Source organism: Amaranthus tricolor, chromosome 13, assembly GCF_026212465.1.
Source record: "Amaranthus tricolor cultivar Red isolate AtriRed21 chromosome 13, ASM2621246v1, whole genome shotgun sequence".
NCBI classification, from domain to species: domain Eukaryota; kingdom Viridiplantae; phylum Streptophyta; class Magnoliopsida; order Caryophyllales; family Amaranthaceae; genus Amaranthus; species Amaranthus tricolor.
Window position 1 is genome coordinate 11617836 of NC_080059.1, and position 25164 is coordinate 11642999.

The window sequence follows — 25164 nt, forward strand, 5'->3', positions numbered from 1 at the left end:
TAAAGCACTCATCAATAATGCTTTAAATTAAAAACTCTCATTTTTTTATTTAATAATTTCTAATCAATCACCGTGATTTGTAAATAACCAAAAAAATAAAAATATAAAACTAAAATAAATAAAACCAAAAAAGACAAAGAAATTCACAAAACTACAAATACAATTGTTGCATATTATACATAATTTAAAACACAAATTAAAAATAATGGAAATAATCAAATACAATTGTTACATATTATACATAATATAAAACAAATTTAAAATGCAAATCATGAACACACACTATTTCGGACCGGGCCGGGCCGTCCCGCGGGCCAAACACCAAATCCCAAACCCGTCCCAAAAAAAATCGGGCCACTTATTTTCTACCCAAACCCGCCCATCGGGCCATATTTTGACACCCAAACCCTCACTTTTTTGGGCCGGGTTGGACCGGGCCGCCCATGATCACCTCTACCATAAACCATGTCCTCAACTTCCATACACTCAAGAATTTCTTCAAGACCTCCAATAATGGCGATAGGCATGGACATCAAAGACATTAATGCTATTAGATGCAGGTGTAGCAATGGCCAACAAGGATGGATTTTGAAAGTTAGAGTTTCGGATTCGAGTGCTAACCCATTGAGGTTGTATTACAAATGTAAAGCCTATTACTTTTTTAGTTGGGTGAAAGAAGAAGATTTGACCAGATATGGAAGACAAAGGTTGATGTGTGAAGCATATGGAGGAGAAATCTCTACCCAAATCGAAACAGAGTTGATGGTCCAAAGGAAGCAAATTAGACAATTACAAAAGATGATGAAGATTATGATTATTATTGGTCTTTTAATTCTTGTCATTGTCATTAAGAATTAAGTTATGAATGGAAGCCATTGAATTTAGGGTTTATTGGGTATTTTTTGCTGTTTAGTTGATTAATGAATGTGTATTATTTGCTGAAATGGAAGTAACTTCCTATTGTAATGTACTTTGTTGAAATGGAAACACTATTATGAAATCATTTTCTAGAAATTCTTCATCTACATTTCATAGCTTACTGATCACTATTTTCCAAAGCAAAAGATAGTAGTTCATAAGATACTGTTTTCCAAAGCATAAGATACTGAGTACTGATTTCATAGATTAATGATTACATCCAAAAGCATAAGATCATAGTTTACTGATTACAACATAGTAGTTCATAAGAATTACATCCAAAATAGAAGTTAACATACTGTTTTCCAAAGCCTACTGACTACAACATCCAAAATATGATAATCATGCTATCCTATATCATACAACCCATGATTATCCAAAAACAAACTACTACTTCATGCTAAAAAAAAGGATGGCAACATTAACATGTTTATGCCCTTATAATTGGTTGTGAAGAGTATGCCCTTGTTATTGATCTACTCCTTCCTTTAGGTTTAGTTGGTTGTGAAGAGGTAGTGGCAGTTGATTTCTTCTTCTTCTTCTTTTTCTTTTCCTTAGCTGTTAAGCCTCCCTTACATGTTTTCACATTATGCCCATACTCCTTGTACCTACTGCATTTGAAAGTTGATGACCCATTTCCCTTTCTTTCCTCATCAGCTGCCCTTTTCGTATTCCTAGCAAGTCTTCCAATAGATCTCTTCAATGGAGGAGGCTTGATCACGACCTTGCATTTCTGGCCAGTGTTCTGTGTTTGATATGGTCCTAATGATGTATGAGTAAGCCTCTTTATACCTCTTACAACTGTACCACTCACTATAAAACTTGAGTTGATCTTGACTTGAATGAAGTTCGGCCCTCACAGCATGTTTACAAGGATTGCCTGTGATTTGCCAAGCATTGGAAAGACATGTCCTATCAACCAAACTCACTAGTAAGATAGACTTACCATTCCTCACTTCATAAACACCATCTCCAGATTTATATGTCTTACATGTCCTAGAATCAGAAATGAGTGTTTGAACTCTTGTACATATGTTTGGACATACATCATCATCATTCTAGTGCTCATTTTTCTTTTTTCTGGTAGCCATGCGTACCATTGTAACTCTTCTAATACCTAAAAATATTAAACATTATAAAATCCAACGTTAAATATGTTTCATAAAGTTATTGTAACTGAGGTAGTTAGGGTTAGTTTCTCACCTTCCAGCAATGTTAAAACAAGTTTACACCTTTTCACCCCAAGTGTGGCGTTGAAACTCTCTACGAAATTAGTTTTGTTTTCATCACAGCAAACAAGTGGATCAGATGCATGTTTGCTCCACCTTGATTGTTCTCCAATGTCAGCAAACCAAGCTCTAGCCTTTGGATCAACTTTATCAATGACTTCCATTGCCTTTTTGAACATGAACTTTGATGATGCATTAGCAGCCCTCCAAAACATTGCATAAAGTAATGGCCTAGAAAATTTTTTCTTCCAATTGCTTGACAGATGCTTACAATAATATCTTCTTCCTACAGTTGGCCATAACTCATTCAAAACTATTTCAATTCCCTAGCACATTTTAAGACAACAATTAGTTAGGAATCTTAAGTCATAACAAACAAGTAAAGGAATATGTTCAAGTGTGCAGAAATACCTTTTGTCTATCAGAAATAATGGTCCACTTATCACCTCTTCCACTGTCTTTCAACAGGTTCTTCAAATTCCATACAAAAAACTTCTAAGTCTCTTGATCTTCACCTGATACTATGGCCCATGCAACTGGGAAATGCTGATTATTCCCATCCAATGCAATTGCTGACAATAAAGTGCCTCCATATTGGCCTTTAAGGTGTGCACCATCGACATCTATGAAGCTTCTACATCCTCCAATCAAACCACTAACACATGCACTAAATGAAATGAAAATACTTCTAAAAGTCAAAGGCCTCTCAATTGACTCTTTCTTATGCCATGCACAAATAGCAGAGGAGCCTGGATTTGTTTCCTTGATCATATCAACATACCCAGGAAAAAAGAAGTAACTTTCATCATGGCCTCCATTTATTTCATTCAATGTCATTGTTCTCATCTTGAAAATAGTAATTGTCTTCAAAGTAACCCCATATCTTGCTTCCATAAGCTCATTTAATGTCTTTCCAGATATGTCATTGTTTGCCCTAATGTCCTCCATCAATTTATTGGCAGCCCATTTCACCATCACCAAACTGTTATGAGCATCAATTCCTGTGCAAGTGTGTTCAGGGTTGTCAATTTTTTTCGATTGCCCATGTTATGCCATCTGGAAGTCTACTAGCATGAAGTCTCCAATTGCAATTAATGTCCATACACTTGACAGTATACATTCTATTGTTTTCCCTATCAACTACATATTCAAACCCTGACTGAATAGCATATTCTCTCGCAACACCCCTCAAGTGCTTTTTGTCAATAAAAATCTGCCAAGGAGCTAACTTAATGTTGCCCCATCCCTAATCAACATACATTTGACCATTTGTGAAAACTCTCTGTATGTAATTTATATCATCTGCATCTTCACCCAAAGGGTTAGCACATATTGGATCCTCATAAGGCTGATAATCATCATTCACATACCCTATATCATCACTATCAACAACAAATAGATCATCATCAATACACCCATCATCAGAAGAAGAAGATGAAGAATCATCATCAGCAGAATCATCATCAGTAGAATCATTAGGTACATCCTCCATACATTGTTGACTAACTCTAGCTCTCTTGGTGCATGTTTCACCGACTCTTATGTTACCTTAACACAGACACCCTTTCTTTTAGCTGTAGTGCATGGTAATTTTTTAGTGGGTACTTTTATCATCAAAGGCTTAACCTTCAAGGGTGACTGTTTATGCTTACCCTTTTTACCTTTAGGTGACTTCACAGGTGAAGACACACATTCCATATCATTCCACTTGTACTATGTTGCATTCATAACTCCAACATCATGTTGTTCCTCATTAGATTCTGGTAAAGCAGGTTCCTTGGTTGTTGGAACATCAAACCTAGGACTCTTCCTAATGGGTAACTTGCTATGAAATGAGATGGATTTGGTTTGTTGTATCTCAGGATAGTTTTGAGACTGTTGGGAGTGTGAGGGGTTATCAAGGGCAAAGGGCTATTTTTGGCAGTTATCATGCTTAATCTCTTGCTGAACAAGTGTGGGGTCAGTTATAGACAGTTCAATTGGTTGTTGGTCAGTGGGTTTATCATTCACAGGCTATAGATTATTTGACTCCTGCAATTTCTTGAGACTCCTAACAGAGTTCATCAATTTTGTTTCCTCTTCAACCTCCACAACAAAAACAACTATCATTTCCTCGGTAGGGTATTTTGCAAACATCTTAAACAAGTCATCATCCCAATCAAGCCATTGAATCTCATTGTTATGCATGTAATAAAACTTGGGTTGTAAAGGCATTTCCTTTCCTGCTTTAATACAATCAGCCTCCCAATCCAAAATCAAGTCTAATAGGGTCTCTATATCTTTATCATAAACAGTTAAATCTTGTTCAATATTCTTCCATTTAAACCTAAGCACCACTCGTTCTCCATTCTATAACAAAAAACAAAGAGTTACTGACGCTACCAATACCCTAACTAAAAATCAAATAGAAATGATCGAAACCTAAAAATGCAGACAAAGTATGAATACATTCTACTATGTATATGCAAACCCCAATTATGCAAAAAAAAAAAAAAAAAAAAAAAAAAAAAAAAAAACAAATGATCAAGCGAAACAGAGGCAAGAAAACATACCTGAGAATGGCTATAATTACAGTTGACGAACAATTCAAAGAGGATGGAAGTTGTGATGAAAGTGACAGGATGTTGATGAAATTCAAAATGAAGAAGATGATCTTCATTAAATACCGGAAGAAAGAGGAGGGAAGTTGTGATTTAATATGGGTATTTGTGTCATTTCACCATTTAACGGCTACATAACATTTTTTGCATTATAATGTTACTGTAATGACTTTTTAAAGAGTTGAGTGCTATTTTGTGGAAAAAAATTTAAGAATTGCTACCACTCGTCTTTCCATATAGTTGGTGCTTACCATGTAGAGTTTCCCTAAAGTTATTGTTATAGTTATCAACTTTTCATAAGTTATTGTTAAGGACCTATAGATTACTTAAATAACAATACATTATTTTTCTAGAGTTAGATAACATATCATCTTTTTTTTACTTTACAGTTTACGCATAAAAATACATTTTGTGCGTGAGTTTAAATTCTTGTCATTTTTTGTTTAGAGAAAGTCCTCATTTGGTAAGTCTTGTACTTTTGTATTTTTTCATTGGTAGCATAAAAAACGTCATTCTTATTAGTAAATTAAATTCCATCTTTGGGTAGACCATTTTGAAAAATTCTATCATTGAGTTATTTTCTATAGCAAATGTAATAAATTAGACTTCTTAAATTTGTTTTAGCTTTTTATAAGGATAAAGAATATAGAGTGACCAATATAATAGGTTAAAGATAATTTGATTCTATGAAAATTTAGATCACTAATAAGAACTTTACATAGTACAGGTCCTTTATATTTATATAGTTCAATATATAAATGTTCAAAATAATACATTGAATAGCGTAAAAAGTCAAATGTAGCAAGTATAGTAAAACGGAGGAAATACTCTAACTAAGACTTTAATGTAAGCAAGCAAATGTTGAGCAGCTTGTCTTGTATGATACCGTCTCACTATGAGACAAATTTATATAATCAGCATATTTAATAATCGATAACTTTAAAATTATAAATAAGTATTTTAAAACTATAAAATATTCATTAAACGAGTTTAATAGAGATGTTTCACCATGAGATCGTCTCATTTGAGATTTTGTAAATGTTAAGAGATCATATTAATTGTTTTTGTTAAGACTCACCACTCACCACTTACTACCATTATTTCAGCACCAGTTCTTAGTTCCTTTAGTTTCGTTAAGTTGGGCATGTTTAAAGTATTTCATTTAAGCCGAGAATATTTTAAACATGGTTTTTTAGGAATTTATACATTAGTTAATATATATTTACTCAGGGAATAAGTTCGTATTTTTAGGCCCCAAAGCAAAAGATAAAAAGGCTAATAAAAACTTAAGGCGTAACGAATAATATAATACATTTTTTGTTTTTTATTGTTGATATAAACTACTTTATAAAAAATCACTAAGAACTCATATTACTTAGCAAAAAATGTATGTCATATCTAAATTTAATTAAAATTAATATCACTTATATACATAAAAATAAGTTTTTTGGGCCCTAAAAAATATGAAACCCTTGTTGGTAGTCGACTTTACCCTTGCTAATTGACGGCCATGCTCGGAAATTTGTTAGCATCATCTCAGAGTAAAGAATTTTAGTATCCATATATTTTTTTATAATTTCAACTTAAATGTTTTTATTGATATTGAAATTTGAATTACACTATGTTATTGTTGTGCGACAGTAGAAGCAAAGATTGAAAAACAATAACGAAAGCAATAAAGATTCAAACAAACAATAAAGAAATCACACCAAGAAATTAACGTAGTACACTATCAACGTGATAGCTACATCCACTGGCACCGATAATAAACTTTCACTATAAACTGGGAGATTACAAGACTAACATGAAAAGCCACAACGAAGGCTCTCTAACCTTTATATATTACATCACTAAGTAAAAAGAAATTAGGTTTAATGCTATAAAATAACCACCCATAATTAAATCATGGGAACATGGAGTAACCAGCACAACACCATGGGAACATGAAGTAACCACCACAACATCATGGGAACATAGAGTAACACCTCAAACCAACATAGACAAATAAAGTATCCGCCTAAAAACTTGTAACGCTTTTTGATCCAAACTTTGTTTCATAATCTTCAACCCGATCTTAAACTCGATTCGAGTCACAAAATCCCAACTGTTATTGTGTAAACAGAAAATATAACTAAACTAATGAAATAGAGGAATATTATTTTATTGTCAAACGGCAGTATGGTATAACATTGTTATTTTGAAAAAAAAAAAAAAAAACTTAGTTGACATATTGGTAAACTGCCCACTAATAATAGAACTCATGCTAAACTAATATGACTAATATTATGCAATTATGCAAATAAGATTAATAATACACTAATGCGACTAATATTATGCTAACATGACTAATATACATTATGCTAATATGACCAAAATTTTTATTATATCATTATGACATACTAAACTAATACGACTAATGAATACTCTATGACAAATAATACACTAATACGACTATATTAGACGATTAATACAAGTAATATTATTGTAAAACAACTAATAATATATTAATACAATTACTATAATAATAATACGACTCATACTACACTAATACCACTAATATTATAGCCTATAATACAACTAATACTAAAGTAATACGACTAATACAATTGTGATACGACTAATATTACTATTAGGGATTGTGGTATTATGCTAATATTACTTATATTTTAAAGCCTATTCCCATGTTATGGCTAAAAAAAAATAATTCCCACTTTGCATTATGTGGGAAACTATTTCCCACATTACCGTCCACGTCAGAAATTTATTATTAATTTTTTTTTAAATAAAACCGTTATCTTAAATGGCGGTTTTGTTAAGAGATCTGAACTAAACCGCTACTTGAAATGGCGTTTTGTGGATTTTAATTTTTTTTTTAAAAAAAAAAATAGTAAACCGCCACTTGAAGTGGCGGTTTGGTACCAGTACAAAACAGCAACTTCGAACTGGTTCCACACTTCCACTGTTGGACTGCAGGAAGTTTGTACAGCAAGTTTGCATTGTTGGACTGCAGGAATTTGAAGTTTGTGATGTGCAAATTGTTAAAGAATATATTGAGAGAGGTAATGCTGCTAGAAGTACTGGTTCCACTTGAGGAATCTTCTAGGTCACATGCTATCCTTCAGCTTGTTGTGAAGAAGCACATTGAAGTAAAGGATACACGGCGAAATAATGATGTCAACGAAGCTAAGAATGGAAAGGTCGTTGGGAAGATTTCATTCATTGATTTAGCAGGGAGTGAGAGAGGAGCAGATACCACGGATAATGATCGACAAACAAGGTGCTTTCTCTAAAAAATTATTTTGCTTTGCCCTCTATGATTCCATGAAATGTGATAAGGAAATATGAGTAATTGGAAATATGGAATAGATGGTATTGAACTAGTTTAATGCATGTTGTATTCACTATTTTAAAATGAAAGAAAAAAAAAATTCAGGCCACAAGGAAGTGGCGGTTTACCAGGGACCAAACCGCCACTTGAGATGGCGGTTTGCTGCTAAAGGCAAACCGCGATCTCAAGTGGCGGTTTTGTCTGAAAAAAAAAAAACAAATTTCCACGTGGACGGTATTGTGGGAAATACTTTCCCACATAATGCAAAGTGGAAATTATTTTTTTTTTAGCCATAATATGGGAAAAGATTCTACATTTTACTAATACGAGTAATATTAACGGGTTGTTAGACGGAGCAATGTATTATTATTTCTTGCTTAATTATTTTTTTTTCATTTTCAAGTGTTGTAGTTGTAGAGCTTGATAGTTGATCGTATCGAATTAAGTGGTACGAAGGGCTTGAATAGTTATTATGAGTAATGATTGATGAAATATGGATGGCAACAAAGAGCTCTAACTGCTACTCTGGGACCATAAATCAATTATTAGACGATAATGGTTTTAAATTTCATGGTTGTTCCCTTGTTACTTGTTAGGATACTTTTTGAGTGTCAAAACTGAATAAGCAACTTAAAAATTATATTAATGAAGTATTTGTTTTAGTTATAAATTTAATCAATACTAGATAGACTATTTTCAGTCGATTTAAGGTGTCAAATTCCATAAATGTATAACTTGACGGTTTGACATACTTGCAAACATTTTTCAATTTAGTCTAGAATAATCGGAAAAAAACCTAGAAGAAGGATTACGACGCTGAGGAGATCTTGGCAAGTACTCCCTTTGTCTTTATTAATTTAACATTTTCTACTTTCAGATATAGAGAATTGAACCTCTGACGTAAGAATAAAAAGAAAATTTTTTACTTATTTTCCCAAATTCGTACAAGCAGGATAAAATCAAATTAATATAAAACATTCCTTTTATGAATTAATAGTATTATTTATTGGTTTTAGAAAAATCATTTTCACTTCAAGTTTATTGCATAATAATTGACATGCTTCTATAATAAGAAGTGACATATAAAAACTAATGAAATTGATTTCTACTTATAAACAATATAGATTAAATTCCATTATAAAAGATGAGAAATTCCACAAGGTAGCATCGAACTTTTATAAAACGCTAGTGATAGCACTTTTGTAAGATTTTTCCACATGGTAGCATCCAGTTTATAGGATATCTAACTAGCGTAACATTTTTCGTTAGATTCTTGTCAATTGTTGTTTAATTCACCATTTTGACGTTTCTATCCTTATGAAGTGTTGGTTGTTATTTTTATAATTTGCCTTAAACCATTTTGATGCTCTCAAATGTTTAATTCGCCATTTTGACGTTTAATTCACCGTTACATCAACGCTTTCAATAGTTTTTTTTCATTCAAATTGTTAGCATTTTTGACAAAAGGTGCCTTAAGCACTATTACATAAGTCATAATGTTCACTTAATGTACTTACCTAGGATTATAAAGTTCAAAAAGTGCATTTTAAGCACTAATACATATGTACTTGACTTTGGTAAATTATAAACACAATAATTTGAATGAAAACAAAATTGTTACAACATTTGAGAGCTTTGATGAATGAAACGATAAATAAACATTTGAAAGCATAAAAATGGTTTAGGGAAAATTATAAATTCAACAACTAACACTTAATAAGGGTAAAAACGTCAAAATGGTGAATTAAATGGAAACTGACAAGAATTTAACGGAAAATACTATGGCAGTTAGATAAGGCATAAACAGGATGCTACTATGTAGAAAAATCTTTTAAAAGTACTACCACTTGCGTTTCATGAAAGTTCAATGCTACTATATGAAATTTTCCATAGAAGAAAAATGTGAAAAAGTCGACAAGGACAAATAAAATTTTTATATGAATGAGATTTTCATATCCAAATTAAGTCATACAAGAAAAAATAAATGTACATTTACTTTAAAGAAAAAATAAGAATTCATGGTGAAATTAATTGTAATCTAAGAATGAGAGGGAGGGATGAATTTGCTCCCTATTGATAATTTCTATACTTGGCAGAAAATCAAATCTTGCTTTGGTTGAAATAAATATCTCTGTTTCAGACAAGATTCCAGTCCTTTCTTTTCCTCAGTCTAGTCTCGTTTTGTGCTCCAACAAATGAGGAATAGTAAAAATGAAGTGTAAGTGTGATTTATGAATAATAAATGATAATGAGAATGATCAACTTGAAGTTTGGGAAGGCATTGACTTGTTGTTCAAGAAATGGTTAAATAGTATGAATGCTTGTCGTGGGCGATGAAGAGGTACTTCATGTCCGGCTCCTGTTACCGTCACCAATGTTAAGCCCTCGTATACTTGGCTCCATCCACCAACCTATCAATTCAAAACATACTTTTATCAAGTTTTATCAACAAAATGTTAATATTTTCATTTACCGATTTGTTAATCAATATTAGAAATTAGGTCAAATCGAGTTCATTTACGGTCGGTTAAATGTAGAATTATCGAGTCTGTATTGAACACATCAATCTGGGTTATATTTCGACCAATTAAATAGATCACAAGTTACATGTGAAATTAGTAGCACAAGGGCGGAGCAAAAAAATATGCAATAATTATAAAGCCTTAGTAATTAATTTAAACTTTTAAAAATGTATAGGACCTATAAGCAAGTAATTTAAGTAAAATAAATTAATATAAACAAGTATTTATGACTTTTTGATTTAATGCACTTTATATAATTTAACACCCTACACATGTTTAGAACGACTCTAACTTGCACATTAAATAACAATGGAGAAAACATAAGAATAGTGCATTGATATTGAGACTCACCCTTCCGTTGTCATACCAAGGGTACCAATTGGTTCGTGTAGGAAGTTTGAGCGCATCAATAGAATACCGTGTAGCACTTATAGGCACTACAGCATCGGTGTCTCCACTGCACATACACAAACCTCCCTCATTAGTGATGTCAAAAAATAACTTTATCAAAAATTTAAGCTGATGATTGAGACTTGAGAGTCTTGAGACTCCAGAATATAAAGTATTGTATACTCTAACACGCCCTTTCATATAAGAGCCTTTTAGAGTAGAAGTGTAAATGCCATAGACGAAGCCACGCTGGGGGCTGGCAGAGACCCGGCCCCCAATTGCGAAAAATATGATCCTTTGTAATTTTGGCTTTGGCCCCCCTCACTATTATATTATATACTATATAATTTAAAGAGTGCATAATTGTAACAAAACTTATTATAGATCAATGGTTGGGATAACATATTTGTAATCTAAGGTAATGGATCAAAGCTAAATTTGAACTACTATTTTTTAGTAGACTAATAAATTTTAAAATTTTCATAGTTTAACTAGTTTTTATATTATAAATAACTTGATATTTAAATGAGAGATTGGGGTAGTAGTGTAAATGCAACATAGGTCCCCTCATACCTACGCTGAAAATCTCATTTTAAATGAGGGATGGTATATATTTGAACCCGTGATCTCTAATTACGCTAAATTAAAAAATCAACTCAACCGAAAAAATTTGATAATTAAGGGAAAAACATGTTATATACTTGTGAAACTAAAAGAGGAAATAGAGTTCATAAATTTCATTCATTTATTGACTGATAAATCAAGAAATAAACTGAGATACATAAGAAGAGAGTACCTGAATACCCATATCTTCAAGCCAGCAGCTATGAGTTCTTTATAAATTGGAAGCATTGAACGTGGCGAATCTGACCAGTAATTTCCAACAATGTCGCTAAAAGCATATGAAATTTGATCATTAATTATGTATAAAAGCAAAAACAAAAACAAAACAAAAAAAAATATTATCGAAAATAATCCAATCTTTTACTAATCCGTTGCGAATAATCTCACATTTAAATTATTATCTAAACTGCCAATATACTTAGTGATATGGACGACTACAACCCCGTCGCTGAATAGCCACAGCGCCGCCCCTTTCCTCCCAAACCAAGTATACTGAGACTGAATACATATTTAAGATGAGATTATTAAAAAGTAATTAATATGGGAAATTATTTATAGCGAATAAGTGAAATGTTAGATTATTTGTGATAATTTTTTTTAATATCTTACCTGCAAGTATCCCATGGATAGGGGATTTTGGTTGTATTAGCATGCATAGCAAGTTGAACATCAGGACGATTGAAGTACTCTTTTGAGTAGCTCTCTGTGCATGGATCATATGCTCTCCTCATCCAAGGCTGTCCCAACAAACTAACATTATTATTATATTATTATTATTATTATTATTATTATTATTATTATTAATAAGTATAAACATTAAACAATAACCCTGTATTTTTATTGTTAGGTAGAAAGTGCAGCAATTTACAATTTTATTTCAGTGACTTGATCAACTTTGTAGTCTAAAAATTAGGTAACATTGCCTATGATAGTTTGCTCTAGTTGTGTGTTGGGAAAATAAGGCACATGTAATCCTACATTGAAAAATTACAGAGAGTTTGACTAATATATAAGTTTGATATATGGGCTATTTCTATTTCCTTTTATTACCAATTGGTTTTAGGATGAAATCTCTTCTTGTGTGGGTTTTATGTACAAGCCCAAATTTATCTTTGTGTACTTTCTTTTTCATTTTTGTTCTTTCTTGTTTGACTAAAACGCGTACCAAGGAAAACTCGACTCCTCTCGAGCAGGAACAAAATCAGTAAGGTTTGTACGAGAAGTCGAGAACTGATCACAAAAGGCGATGAAACATAAAGAAGAAAAACAAAATGACCAATTTAAGAATTAGGCAAAACTCTACAAGCAAGTAGCAAAATTTCACGGTTACGACAACAATCGAAAATACAACAACAATGCGAAAGCATTACTGGCAACATCAGCGGATATATTAAAAATACGAAAAAAAATTGAAATTCGATGATTGATCGGATATTTGTGACTTACATAATGACCCATTAGAATGCGTTTCGAAGAAGAAGTAGTGTTGCAAGTACGAGTATAAATACTGTAAGGATCTATGTTTCCGAACTCTAAATCAGCAGCATCTAAGGCTTTTGCACATACAATTGAAGGATGAGTTGCTGATCCACTTAAACAAGCATGTTTAAGGCTTTTATAGGTTGTGTCTGAAATCAAACCATGGGTCCACCAATACTCAAATGTACCAATGTAATCATAATAATCATCTGTAACTGCATTTCCCACCTGAGATTTATAATTAATGACACTTAATTAATTATTTTTAGTTATTATGAACAAGATAAGAAGCTATATAAACGTAAAATAAATGTGTACCTACCATAAAGCCCTTGAAGTTCATTAAGGGTTGCTCAATTCCCTTGTTTCTTCTGTATATGATTTGAGACAATTGTGGAACATAATGGCCTAAAACAAAATCATTATTGAGCACGAGTTTAAATCAGATTGATCACTAATAAGTATAAGATTACGTATAATTGACTTCTAAATCCCGCCTTGGTGGTGTCAAGAAACCAACATAACAAAAGTTTAAACTGATGGTTGAGACCCAAGACATGTTATACATTCTAATATGTCCTCTCACACGAGATTTCATTGGGCTAGAAGTGTAGATCAACACAGCTTCTCCTCATACATGACGTTGAATATTCTATTTTAAATGGGGTCGGTTAAGATTTGAACCCGCCACCTCTTGTCACGCTGGCTTTGATACCAATTCAAGGAATCAACTTAAGTAAAAGTTAAGCTAATGATTGACACCCTAAGATATGTTATATTCTATAAGTGAAAGCCACCTAAGACTTTGGTGTAACGGAGTGTTGTACTCCCTTTTTTAGGCCTAGGTGTCACATTTGTTCTTTTTGGCAATATTAATCGATTAGTTTTAATTTGTATTTATTGCTAATAAGTTAAAAATAGTCAAAATGATTCAGCTTGATGTAAAATTTTAAATTAATATTTTATTATTACATTGACATGTATACCGATAAATAATACAGTTAAGCCGCATAGAAGGGAGTAATAATGATGGATCAGAATTAAGCTGAGTACCTGCATAACTTTCCCCAGCAATGTAGAACTCTCTGTTCTTGTACTGAGGGAACCTATTGAACCATCTAACAAGAAATTTATAGGCATCTTTAGCTGCAAATGGTCATCAGAAAAAAGAAACAAGGATCATTATTCATTAGCATTGCAATCCTGAGATATAAAATTAGTAGAGGGTCTTTTTAAATCTCCTACACCAGATGTTCATGATCCCAATATTAGCAAATTCAAAAAAAGATAAATATAACACTAAAGTGAAAGAACTAAGAATTACCAGTTCTACTGTCACCAAAAGTATACAAGTCAGATGTTCTGTTTGAGTATGAGAATCCAACACCAGCTGGTGATTCAAGAAAAAGCAGATTTGCCACTACATAACATTGCATATGACAGTACCAAATCATATCAGTCACTATACCCTTATAAAAAACAATAATCTCACTTAGAGGCAGTTTTAGGCCTATTCAACGTGTTCGACCGTTTGGGCCTCCGGAATACATGTGTTAAAGGAACCAACTCAACTAAAAACTTAAGCTGATAGTTGAGGTCAGAGAATATCTTATATACTCTAACACACCCCTCACGCAGAAACCCTGTGGTTAAAAGTATGAATGCAACACAGACCATCCACATGCTGATGCTGAATATTCCACTTTAAAATACATTAATGAACTCCTCATATTTCATTAGTCAAGCATAGGGTCTACAGGTGTTCAAAACAAACCGGATGATTCGATATTCACCCAACCTTATAACCGAACCCGATTTGACCCGACTTAAAAATGATTTATAATTATGTAAAAATCAATATGGACATAAAACCTGATTTTAAACTGAACCGAAACACTTGACCCGATAACCTGAATGAACACCTCACCCGCCATATAATCTTTACACGGCCGCTAATCTCAATATTAATCTAGTCAATGAAAACTAAAGTAAAAGAATTAATACCTTTATTCCAAGAATAAGGATTCATATAAAGAGTGGAGCCATCATTCTGAATATGGAAAGGACCAATTTCCTCAGCAGCACCATAAGCAATAGAAGAACAACCAGGACCTCCATTAAGCCATAATAACAATGGTTTTGACTCAGGATCAGAAGGTGACTCAGTCAACCAGTAAAACAATGCTTTCCCAGCTTGTTTATCAACTGTAATATACCCAGAATATTGTGCAAAATTCACATTTTGTGGTTGTCCTGGCAACCATTTTATCCTATCTTTCTCTTGATTAGCAAATGCACCACAAAAACAACCCAAAACCCATAAAAACAAACACCTAAAAATCATACTTTTTCCCATTATTATGATTAAATCTCAATAAAATGTTTAAGACCCAGAAATCTAGTTAGAAAAACAATTTCTGCGCTCCAAAAATTATTGAGTTTAGTGCTATAAATGTAGAGATTTGTTCATAGTATACAAAAGTAGAGTAGTAACTGTAACCAATCTAGTGTTGGGAAAGAACAAAAGTATACAAGTATTTTAAGGGAATTTCAATGAATTTTGTCAACTATGGATGTGAAAGTTGAGGTTGGGACATGGAGAGAGAAAATGTGAAATAAATCCTTCCCCAGCAACCAACCAATCAGAAAAAAATATCTATCAAGTAGCAGTAAATCCCAAAAAAATAATTTTGATTTGAGAAATTTTGCAATTGATTGATTACTCAACTCCTAAAGGCTATGTACTAATAAAAAGATTGTGACATAAGAATAAGCTCTCAATATAAGGAGACACAAACAGAAAGAGACAGACAAAGTGGTTACTAATAGTTAGTCTATGTGCTAAAAATAGATTTGATGGCTCGATATTAATTCGACTTTGTAATCAAATTTAAATTTTATTTGACTTCAAAATGTAATTAAAAAAATATAAAAAATTAATGTGGACGCAAAATTAATTTTTAATCGACTCGAAGCATTTAGCCTAAGATCAACCCCATAACACGAATAAATATACTACTTGGTTTTTAATGTAAATGTACTTTTAATGCATTTAAGTCTAAACTTCACATGATTGATATGATGAGTTGTAATTGGTGTAAAATCTATAAATATACAGCCATATTGATATTATAGTCATTTGTGCTGTTTAATTTTTCATTCCAATTTAAAGTAATGTAAAACTAGTGGGATAGAATTACAGTTTTAATAATAATAATAATAATAATAATAATAATAATAATGATAATGATAGTAAAAATAAAGGTAGTTTAAGTAAACAACGATAATTTATAATATTGACAAATAGAAGAATTTCATAGGTGGAACTTTTAGGATATTAATTTATCTTTTTTTTGGTTTATTTTATAAGTTTTTGTTTTATCTTTTTTGTGATATATTATAAATCACGGTGATTATTTATAAATTTTTTATAATAATAATAATAATAATAATAATAATATATGATGGGTCAATAATGCAAGTTTCTTAGCTGCTGCTAGTTTTTGGGTATTTGACTGAACATTTAGAGTATGCACATGGAGTGGTTGATTTTTGTCAAATTATGGTGACGGTGATCCAATATTTTATTTCATAATCACTATCTATATTTTTTTAATGATATTTTGAGGTTGTTTTTTTAGTTATAATTTTTGAGTAGAGGCGGATAGGAGGCGAGGATTAAGGGACTCTGATTAAGCAGCGAGTATTAAACTCAAAATTGAAAAAAAAGTTATTTTATACTCTCTTCTATTCACTATTATTAATTTTATATCGTTTATCAATGCACATATTCAATCGTAAATAACTTAAATTGTATTTAATTAAAAATTATAAAATATGAATTTTAATAAAGTTTACATCAAAATGAATCAAATAACTTGACTATGTTATAACTTATAGATAAAGAATAAAACACAAATTAAGATTGATCGATGACTATCTTAAAACCAAATAGGACAATAATAGTAAATAGTATAGAGTTATAGAGATAAAATCTGATTGTACTTTTTTTCGGAAGAAGCCTAACCGTGATTAGACCTAAAGTTGTTTAGAATTGAATCAATGATCCGATATTCATCTGACCTCATAATAGAACCTGATTTGATTCAATTTAAAAATAAATTTGCAATTATGTAAAAATCAATGTGGTCACAAAACCTAATTTTGAACCGACCTGAAACATCTGACCCAAAATCAACCCAATGACCGGATGAACACCTCTTAATTTAGACCCAACATATTGATTTTGGGTCGGGTCATTTCTAGGTCGGATCATGCTGAGTTTGAGTCATGTTTGGATCGACTCAACGAGTCAAAGATATATATACAAAAATATCTATGTTTAATATATATATATATATATAAATATATATATATATATATATATATATATATATATATATATATATATATATATATATATATATATATATATATATTCTTACAAAATGACCAATACCTATTTGGAAAATTATCCTGAAATGAATAATCTGAGTCCTATTGTCTATCTGTTGTTAATAATCTTTACAGTATCCGGTTAAAATATGACAACGGGTGTGGTCAGCAAAAAGTATATAAAGGTTGCATTATTTAATTACTCGCAGCAGATGAGCAACAAGTGGGATTATTAAAAATAATTTTTCTTACCTATTTTAAGGGTATGATAAAGAAATATTAACTTAAAATAAAAAATTGATTGGAAATATAGTGGGCTCGACCAAAAATATGACGTGAAATTGAATATAATGACGTGAAACTTATAATGAATTAAAAAGATCGAATTTAGATTATGAAAAATTTGACGTGGTTTTTTCTAATAGTACTTTTAAACTAGGTCATTTTTAAATTATATGTCAAAATATTCCGAATTATAACCCATTAATTTGTAATTGTACTTATCGAGTTAAGGTGGGATGAAATTTGAACAGTTCCAGCCGTAATTCATAAATTGTAGAAACTGAAAATGGGGGACATCTTATCCTTCCAAAATTAACAAACGCATTGAAGCATTCACCAGTAACCAGTTAATACAATACAGGCCCAAGTGCCAACTGCATTTTCTTTGGGGTGGTCCTGCACTTTTTTTATTTTCTACCGTAAATTTACTCAAAATAGATCTGAATAAATATTTACCTATTTTATAGAAGTGAATTTGATTTTACTTTGACTTTAAAATAGATCTACAATGATGTAAATAGCAATGTGGATTCAATACCGGATTCTACCCGACTTGAAACCGATCCGAATTCGATAGCTTGAATAAATATCACTAGCTATGAGTATTTATGTTTGTTACATTGTTAAAGTAGTAGTTTTTAATTTGTGTATGCAATTAGTATTGAACGAGATAAATAACAAGTAGATAAAAGAATATATCTATAGAAGATGTATGGTTTCGGTTTTCAACATATATGAGGGCTCTGATTTTCAAAGGGCCCAAACATGTATTGTGTACTGAATACTGATTTATTTTTCTCAAGGAATGTTGTATAAGATGGTTTCTTTATGAGACATATCTCAGTTAAATAACATAACTAATATCAAGTATGAGTTTATATTGAATTCGTCTTATTGAGAGATGACATCTATAAGAACAGCTGTGATTTTCTTGTTTAAAGTTGTGCGAATGCGGGTTTACTAGTAGCCTAGAACTTAAAAGACGAGTATTATCATTTTTTTGAAATTATGTGAAGTAATATTAAAGGCCTAAGGAGTTAATGACTAGGGAGAATAATGGTTCAAACTCGGATTATATTATGCATACTCTAATTTTACTCTGAATAAATTTATATCAATCCTAAAAATATAAATTTGTCTGAATAAACTAGAAAGGTAAATATCTAAATTAGTAGGAGTTTGATGTTGAATTGTAATCGAATTGTAATCAGAGTCGAGTTGGATTATCGAGTCTTTTTAATATCTGACTTCGAGTAGGAGTCTATAATTAGATTCAGAATCAGACTTCTTTTTTGTAAATTCAATTTGAATTATTTTACCTGATCAAATCGAAATAGAGTCGTATCCATCTAACTTATGATCCCTATCAATGACTTCCACTTTTGAATGAGCTCGCTCTTATTACGTAAATATAATATTGGCTAGCTAGAAGTGAGATCAGTTTAATTAATTGAGGGATGTTATTATGCAAGTTTTTCTATATCAAGAATAGTTTATAAAAAAAATCACCAAGAAATAAAAATCCACATAAAAAAAACATTTTAATTGTTTCAACCACACATTATATGAAAATTAATTTTACAATTACTAGTTTATGACGTAACATTGACATATTAAAATATTGACAAATATTAAAACTAATATTAAGAGTAAATAAAATAAAGTAAATATTACTTTCTCCATTCCAAATTACTTGTAACACTTTTCTATTTTACAAGTAAATAAAAACAAAAGATGTACTTTTATTAAATTTTAAGAGATATGAAATTGACACAAAACCATAAAATTTACTAGGCGATATTTGATGGGATGAAGATTGAGACTCAATGTATCGAAGAGTTTAAATGAACAGATGTGAATGAATGTTTCATGTCACCATGAGATCAACCCATATAATTACTTATTTACTTTATTTTTTAATTAATTATTTGAAAATTATAAGTAATTGTACTATAAAACGTAATCACTTAAGGTTATAAGTGAAAAGTAATCACTTTAAGAATATAAGTGATCAATAATCACTTTAAAATTATAAATGATCACTTTAAAATAGTAAGTATATATTGGGTCAGCCCAATAAAAATAGTTGCACATTGAAATCGAAAATTTGTGATTAAAATTAGTTGTAGGAACATAAAAAGAAAATGTATGAAATTGAGAGGGGAGGATGGACTATGAACTAACACAACATCCACTCTGTCTTCCTAATCTTTTGATATCATATCCAAAGTTCTTGATATGGAAACGTGCTCATCCAAATATGATATTTAAATTATTAAATATCATATACCTGATATTACCTGTGATGAGTTTTAATTTCATAACTAAAAAAATGGTTAAATTTAAACTTTACATTGTATTAGTTGTCATAAATTATTTGTTTGTTTTAATTATGATAAATATTGTTGTATTTTATGATTTTATAAGGTTAAATAAACTTTATGAAAAATTATTGTAGCTTGGCTCCACTTTGTCCCTTAATCATTTTCAGCTGAACTGACAAATTGTAATATTTTTTATCAATGAATGAATTTATAACCAATTTATTAAAAATATTTACATCAAGCATAAACATAGAGATCATAGATAATCAAAATAAACAGAAAAGAAGAATTCATATAAATAATTATTAAAACTGATATATTAATTTATATAGTCAACCTTAAATCACTTGGAAATACGGTTCTGACAATGCTGTAAAGATGAAAGAAGGCCCGCACTACGCACAAGAGGAAGGACAAAAATGGCCGAGACATCTTTATTCTCTTTATAGCATTTAAACATCCTTGTAAAAGATTATTCACTTAGTAAAATCAGAGTCATTGACAAATCTCTTCGGCAACATGCTAATACATTCATATTTTACAAATATCTCCTCATATTTAATTTGTGATTTAAGCCTTTTTTTTATAGTCAATATATTCGATTTTCATTGGATTTTAGGCACTTTTTAAAAGTTTAGTCTTCACAAAGTATTTTGCATGTAAATGTAATGTAAACGCACTACAACATAATTTGCTTTTAGTGGGATATATTTAGCGATATTTAATTTAAATGTCGCTATTTATATTTCTTATAGTATATATAAAGAATTTAGTGACATTTATTAGACGCTTTAGCAGCATAATAAAAAGTCACACTAAAGCTTTTTGAGATATAGGATATAGTGAAATTTCTCACAAATGACACTATAGACTATATTGAGAATTACATATGCCACTAAAGACCAAATAAAGTGTCGCTAAATTACTTTATAGTGAAACTTAAAATAAAACCAATAACTATTACACTAAAAATTTGAATCAGTTGTATTTTTTTAATGCCACTAAATTTCATATTGTAAAAAGTTAAATTTGTTGCAGTGAAGATAGTAAACTAAGTTTATTGGGAATCATCAATGGAAAAGCTTAGAAGATTGTCAAGTGAAGGTTAAATAAGAGACAAAGTCATAAAGAAAACGAGCAAGATATCTGATCGGGTATGCTCAATATCTGGTTAGGCATCTTCTCCTGACTTCTACAAGTTCAAGGCAAATTGAAAATTTTGACATAGCCAATACTCGATTGGGTATCTCATGCAATAACTAAGATTTAAAGCTCTACACTATCATTTTTCTTTCCCTTCGATCTTATGTTATCATCATTGTATCATATGTTTGAGAAAAAGAAAAAAGAAAAAAAAAAGAAATGAAAAATGAAATATTTAAAAAACAAAAAAAAAAATAGGAAAAAAAAACAAAAGAAAAATGAAAGTCAAGTTTTTGAGAAGGAAAGAAAAAGAAAAGCCATTCAAATTCTTTTTTGTATTCAAAGGATATTTCATCATTATCACCCTACCGCTCAGTAAAAACTAAGGCCAAGATATTTCCAATATTTCATGACCCCACCAAAATTTAACCAAGCTTACCATATAATTAAGGACATTAGGGTTAATGTTGCTCTTGACTGAATGTAAGTGGAGAGAATTGCTTTACAATGCCTACGATAAACACCATATAAAGTTGAGAATATGTTAAGAGCTTATTATTTTTACCTGAATAAATGTTGAGTACTCGTCATTTTTCCTTGTTACATTCCCTTAAGTAAGGGAGCCTTTTCCTTAAATATTGTTAATTATAAAAGTATTTTCCAGTTTGCATGAAAGGGAAAATTATTTTCCAATCTACCGTCCACCTGGCATGCCTTTTTTTTTTAAATCTGCAAAACCAACCGCCACATGAGGTGGCGGTTTACATTACAGGGAAAAACGCCATTTCATTTAGCATTTTATCAAAGACAAACAGCCACATGAAGTAGCGGTTTTGTCTGGGTAAACCGCCATCTGATGTGGTGGTTTGCTATGTGCCCTTGCAACGTCTTATTTTGTTCTTCTAATTCCCATAAATAGTTAGCACAACCTGCATTAAACTAGTTCAATACCATCTATTCCATGATAATCAACTATGAACCAGCTTGATTTGTAAACATTAATTATGAAAATAATGCGTACATATATTACAATCATCGAAATTGATACAAGAAGTTCAAGCCATATAAAGTGATACAAAGTGTATCAAACTACAATCCCCGCCCCCTTTTGTTGTGCGCACCGGTGGATGAGAATGGTGTAGACTCGTTAGCCTTTGCAATGACATTAAGAGTAGGAGCTCGTCTTTAACTAGCACGCTGATATGTAATGATCGTATGCGGAGGCGATGGGTGTGGAGGAGTGGTCATGGAAGCTGGAGGAACAAATGGCGACATAGCACCGGATGTTGATGGAGATCTGGATGACCGACCTCGAGCAGATGAACGCTCAAGACCTCTTGTGGACCGACTACTTGATCCTCCAGAAGAGCTACTTCAGTGGCCCGAACCCCAAGGAGAAGGAGTGTGTGAAACGTTTGATCAACCTCATCAATGATGGGTGGAGTCGAAATGAGGTAATCATACCCCGCTTGACTCAAACATTGGTCAATGACGTGTTAATGGAGCCGGGTCTGAGAACATAGCCGATACCCCACATCAGCGGGCAATGTAGCGGCCCCGTGCATCGTGTCATTGTATTGTATAAGGACCGATCTGATGCGCTCAGCCTATATGTAAACATTAAAATGTTAAAAGAATCACATAAAAGTATTACTATATATTGTGATTGTTAAAAGAAGACGTACCACTAACGTAGATGTAGGATGGTAATGTGATCCTGGCTGTGCAAATGTGGTGTTCGTGAGGCGTAGTATGGAGATAGGCATATACCAATACATGTACGCACCAGAGCTCTAACTGGTGTAGTTCTCTCCCTGAACCAATCGAGATGCTCGGTCATTCTACGCATCTACTTGCGATCTTGTCGTATGATGTAGTTCTTGTCCCCAGTCCTCTTATCAATCTCATGTAGTGCAGGTTGGGTGTCACAGACATCCGAAATAACCTGCTCCAAACCGAATTGACGCATTACACGATCCAAGAGATGTAATTCGACGATGTCAGAACAAATTAGTGGACAATGCGATCTCCAAATCCCATGGCCCGATCTACATATGTCTGGCAAGTCGTTGTGTAAGACTGCCATGTCATCTGCAATAGAAATCAATATACTCAGTAATATGAAAAATTTATTCACAACTAATACAAATAATAAATCTTAATAACCTGGTCGTCCCTTTGTCGATCAAGTGCGTCTCGGTAGTAGACTAAAGTATGTGGGGAGTGGGACCTCAAATGATATATGTGAAGCCAGCTGCGTACAAATGAACATTGTGTTATATTTCCATGTATCATAAAATAGTGAAATTTGAATTTGAATAGGGAATTGATTATTGCTACCTCACTGCTAAAGGATCCCTCCCACGTCGATGCTGTAAACCTAAGACTAGTTCAAAATCTCTACGTCATCGTCTTGAGCATGTTGCCCAGGGGGTCGAATCATCCGAATGATAGGCCTCCCTATATGAATATGCTCCCATGACCATATCTGTAACAACAACAAGCAGCCTCCAATGTCCTTGGCACCCTTACGTGATGCTCGACATAAATTACGATCACAACCAATTACATCATAGACTTTGCTATGAAACACCTCAAAAGAAGTATTTTGACGATGGATAAATATCACTGCATTCAATCCTCCATTATACACAACAACGGATCCCATATAACTTACTTCCCCACTCCAATACACTATAACGGGATAATGATCCATATTCTGCACACACAAGCATGTTTTTCATGTGATATCACATAAACTTTATTGTTGATTGTGAGTAAGGGAAGTATAAATGTGTATACAAGAATGTGTAATATTAAAGTATTACAACACTTATTAGAAGGGTCAATTCAAATATAAAACTAACAACACCATGTATATATACTAAATCCATTAAACTAACCCTACAAAGTAGTAAACTTTCATTGTAGCATTTCATCGAACACTTTATATGCTTACAAAAGAAATCATAAAATTCAACAACAAATGTGTAAAATGTAAGCTTAAATCATGAAATCAACACAATGTTACAAACAATCAATCTATTATAAGTTCAAATGACTACAATTATGAACAAAACAATCAATTTGCAAATTGAAAAAATTTAGGGTTATATTCATACCTTAAATGAGGATGATAATGAACAAGTAATGAAAGAGAAGATGGCAATGTAGTTGATTGATTTAGTTGAGTGAGGGGAATTGTGAATATGAAGTAATTGAGGAGCGTAGAAAAGGTTTTTTTTTTAAAAAAAAAAACAGTCGAATGAGGGAGGAAGTAAAATAAGAAAGCAGCAGAAGCAGCAGTTTTGTACACGAACAAAACCGCCATCTCAAGTGGCGGTTTATCCTAATTTTTTTTACCATGTATTGAAAAACTCTATTTCATCTAACTGTTTTGTTTGAATTCCTAAGTAAACCGTTGTTTGAGGAAGCAGTTTTATAAAATAAAAAAAAGGAAAAAAAAAAATTCCCACGTGTTCTAAGTGGACATTATTCAGGGAAATATTTTTCCCTTTGATGCACAATGGAAAATAATTTTATGGTTAGCATTATTTTGGGAAAAGTTTCTAAGTAAGGAGCTACTAAAACTCAGACTAAGTTGGTAGAGAGAAATTTTTGTTATAATGTTTATTCAGTTGATGTGCTTTGACTTGGAAATGGATGTTGGATTTGATTGACTATTAAAATCTTCATATCAATTGAATATTCTTAAGATGGGGATTATTGTGCATTTTCGTATAGTTGTGTCAAGAAACCAACTCAATCAAAAGTTTAAACTGATGGTTGAGGCCCCAGGATATCTTATATACTTTAACACGCCTCCTCACACGAGAGCTCATAGGGCTAGAATTGTGGATTCAGCACATACCCTTCTCATACTCGAGGCTAAATATTCCACTTTAAAGGAGGGGTGGTTGAGATTTGAAC

The 25164-nt window shown here is 31.8% G+C and overlaps 2 protein-coding genes across 2 annotated transcripts; both read right to left on the bottom strand.

Moving 5' to 3' along the window:
- Window positions 1-1036: 1036 nt before the first annotated feature.
- LOC130798818 (uncharacterized) lies at window positions 1037-3845 on the bottom strand. Its single transcript, XM_057661911.1, has 11 exons — window positions 3800-3845; window positions 3427-3695; window positions 3201-3360; window positions 2670-3148; window positions 2559-2618; window positions 2159-2473; window positions 1965-2035; window positions 1799-1914; window positions 1382-1680; window positions 1218-1237; window positions 1037-1112 (listed from the first exon to the last, which is right to left on the bottom strand). The coding sequence occupies exons 1-11, from the start codon at window positions 3843-3845 to the stop codon at window positions 1037-1039; spliced, it is 1911 nt and encodes a 636-aa protein (XP_057517894.1).
- Window positions 3846-10052: 6207 nt separating this feature from the next.
- On the bottom strand, window positions 10053-15870 carry LOC130798007 (serine carboxypeptidase-like 27). Its single transcript, XM_057660823.1, has 9 exons — window positions 15095-15870; window positions 14415-14510; window positions 14144-14236; window positions 13413-13498; window positions 13058-13318; window positions 12221-12348; window positions 11784-11879; window positions 10949-11054; window positions 10053-10486 (listed from the first exon to the last, which is right to left on the bottom strand). Exons 1-9 carry the CDS (start codon window positions 15444-15446, stop codon window positions 10334-10336), a joined length of 1371 nt encoding a protein of 456 aa, XP_057516806.1. The 5' UTR covers window positions 15447-15870; the 3' UTR covers window positions 10053-10333.
- Window positions 15871-25164: the final 9294 nt, after the last annotated feature.

What these genes read in the sequence shown, in the direction of transcription:
- LOC130798818 (XM_057661911.1), bottom strand. Translation starts at nt 3,845, where the DNA reads ATGGAATGTGTGTCTTCACCTGTGAAGTCACCTAAAGGTAAAAAGG. An exon ending in TCCCAGTTGCATGGGCCATA is followed by an intron (nt 2,619 to 2,669) that starts GTATCAGGTGAA and finishes TGGAATTTGAAG; the next exon opens with AACCTGTTGAAAGACAGTGG. An exon ending in CAATGCTTGGCAAATCACAG is followed by an intron (nt 1,681 to 1,798) that starts GCAATCCTTGTA and finishes ATACATCATTAG; the next exon opens with GACCATATCAAACACAGAAC.
- LOC130798007 (XM_057660823.1), bottom strand. Translation starts at nt 15,446, where the DNA reads ATGGGAAAAAGTATGATTTTTAGGTGTTTGTTTTTATGGGTTTTGGGT. An exon ending in TCCTTATTCTTGGAATAAAG is followed by an intron (nt 14,511 to 15,094) that starts GTATTAATTCTT and finishes AATGTTATGTAG; the next exon opens with TGGCAAATCTGCTTTTTCTT. An exon ending in TATCCATGGGATACTTGCAG is followed by an intron (nt 11,880 to 12,220) that starts GTAAGATATTAA and finishes ATATGCTTTTAG; the next exon opens with CGACATTGTTGGAAATTACT.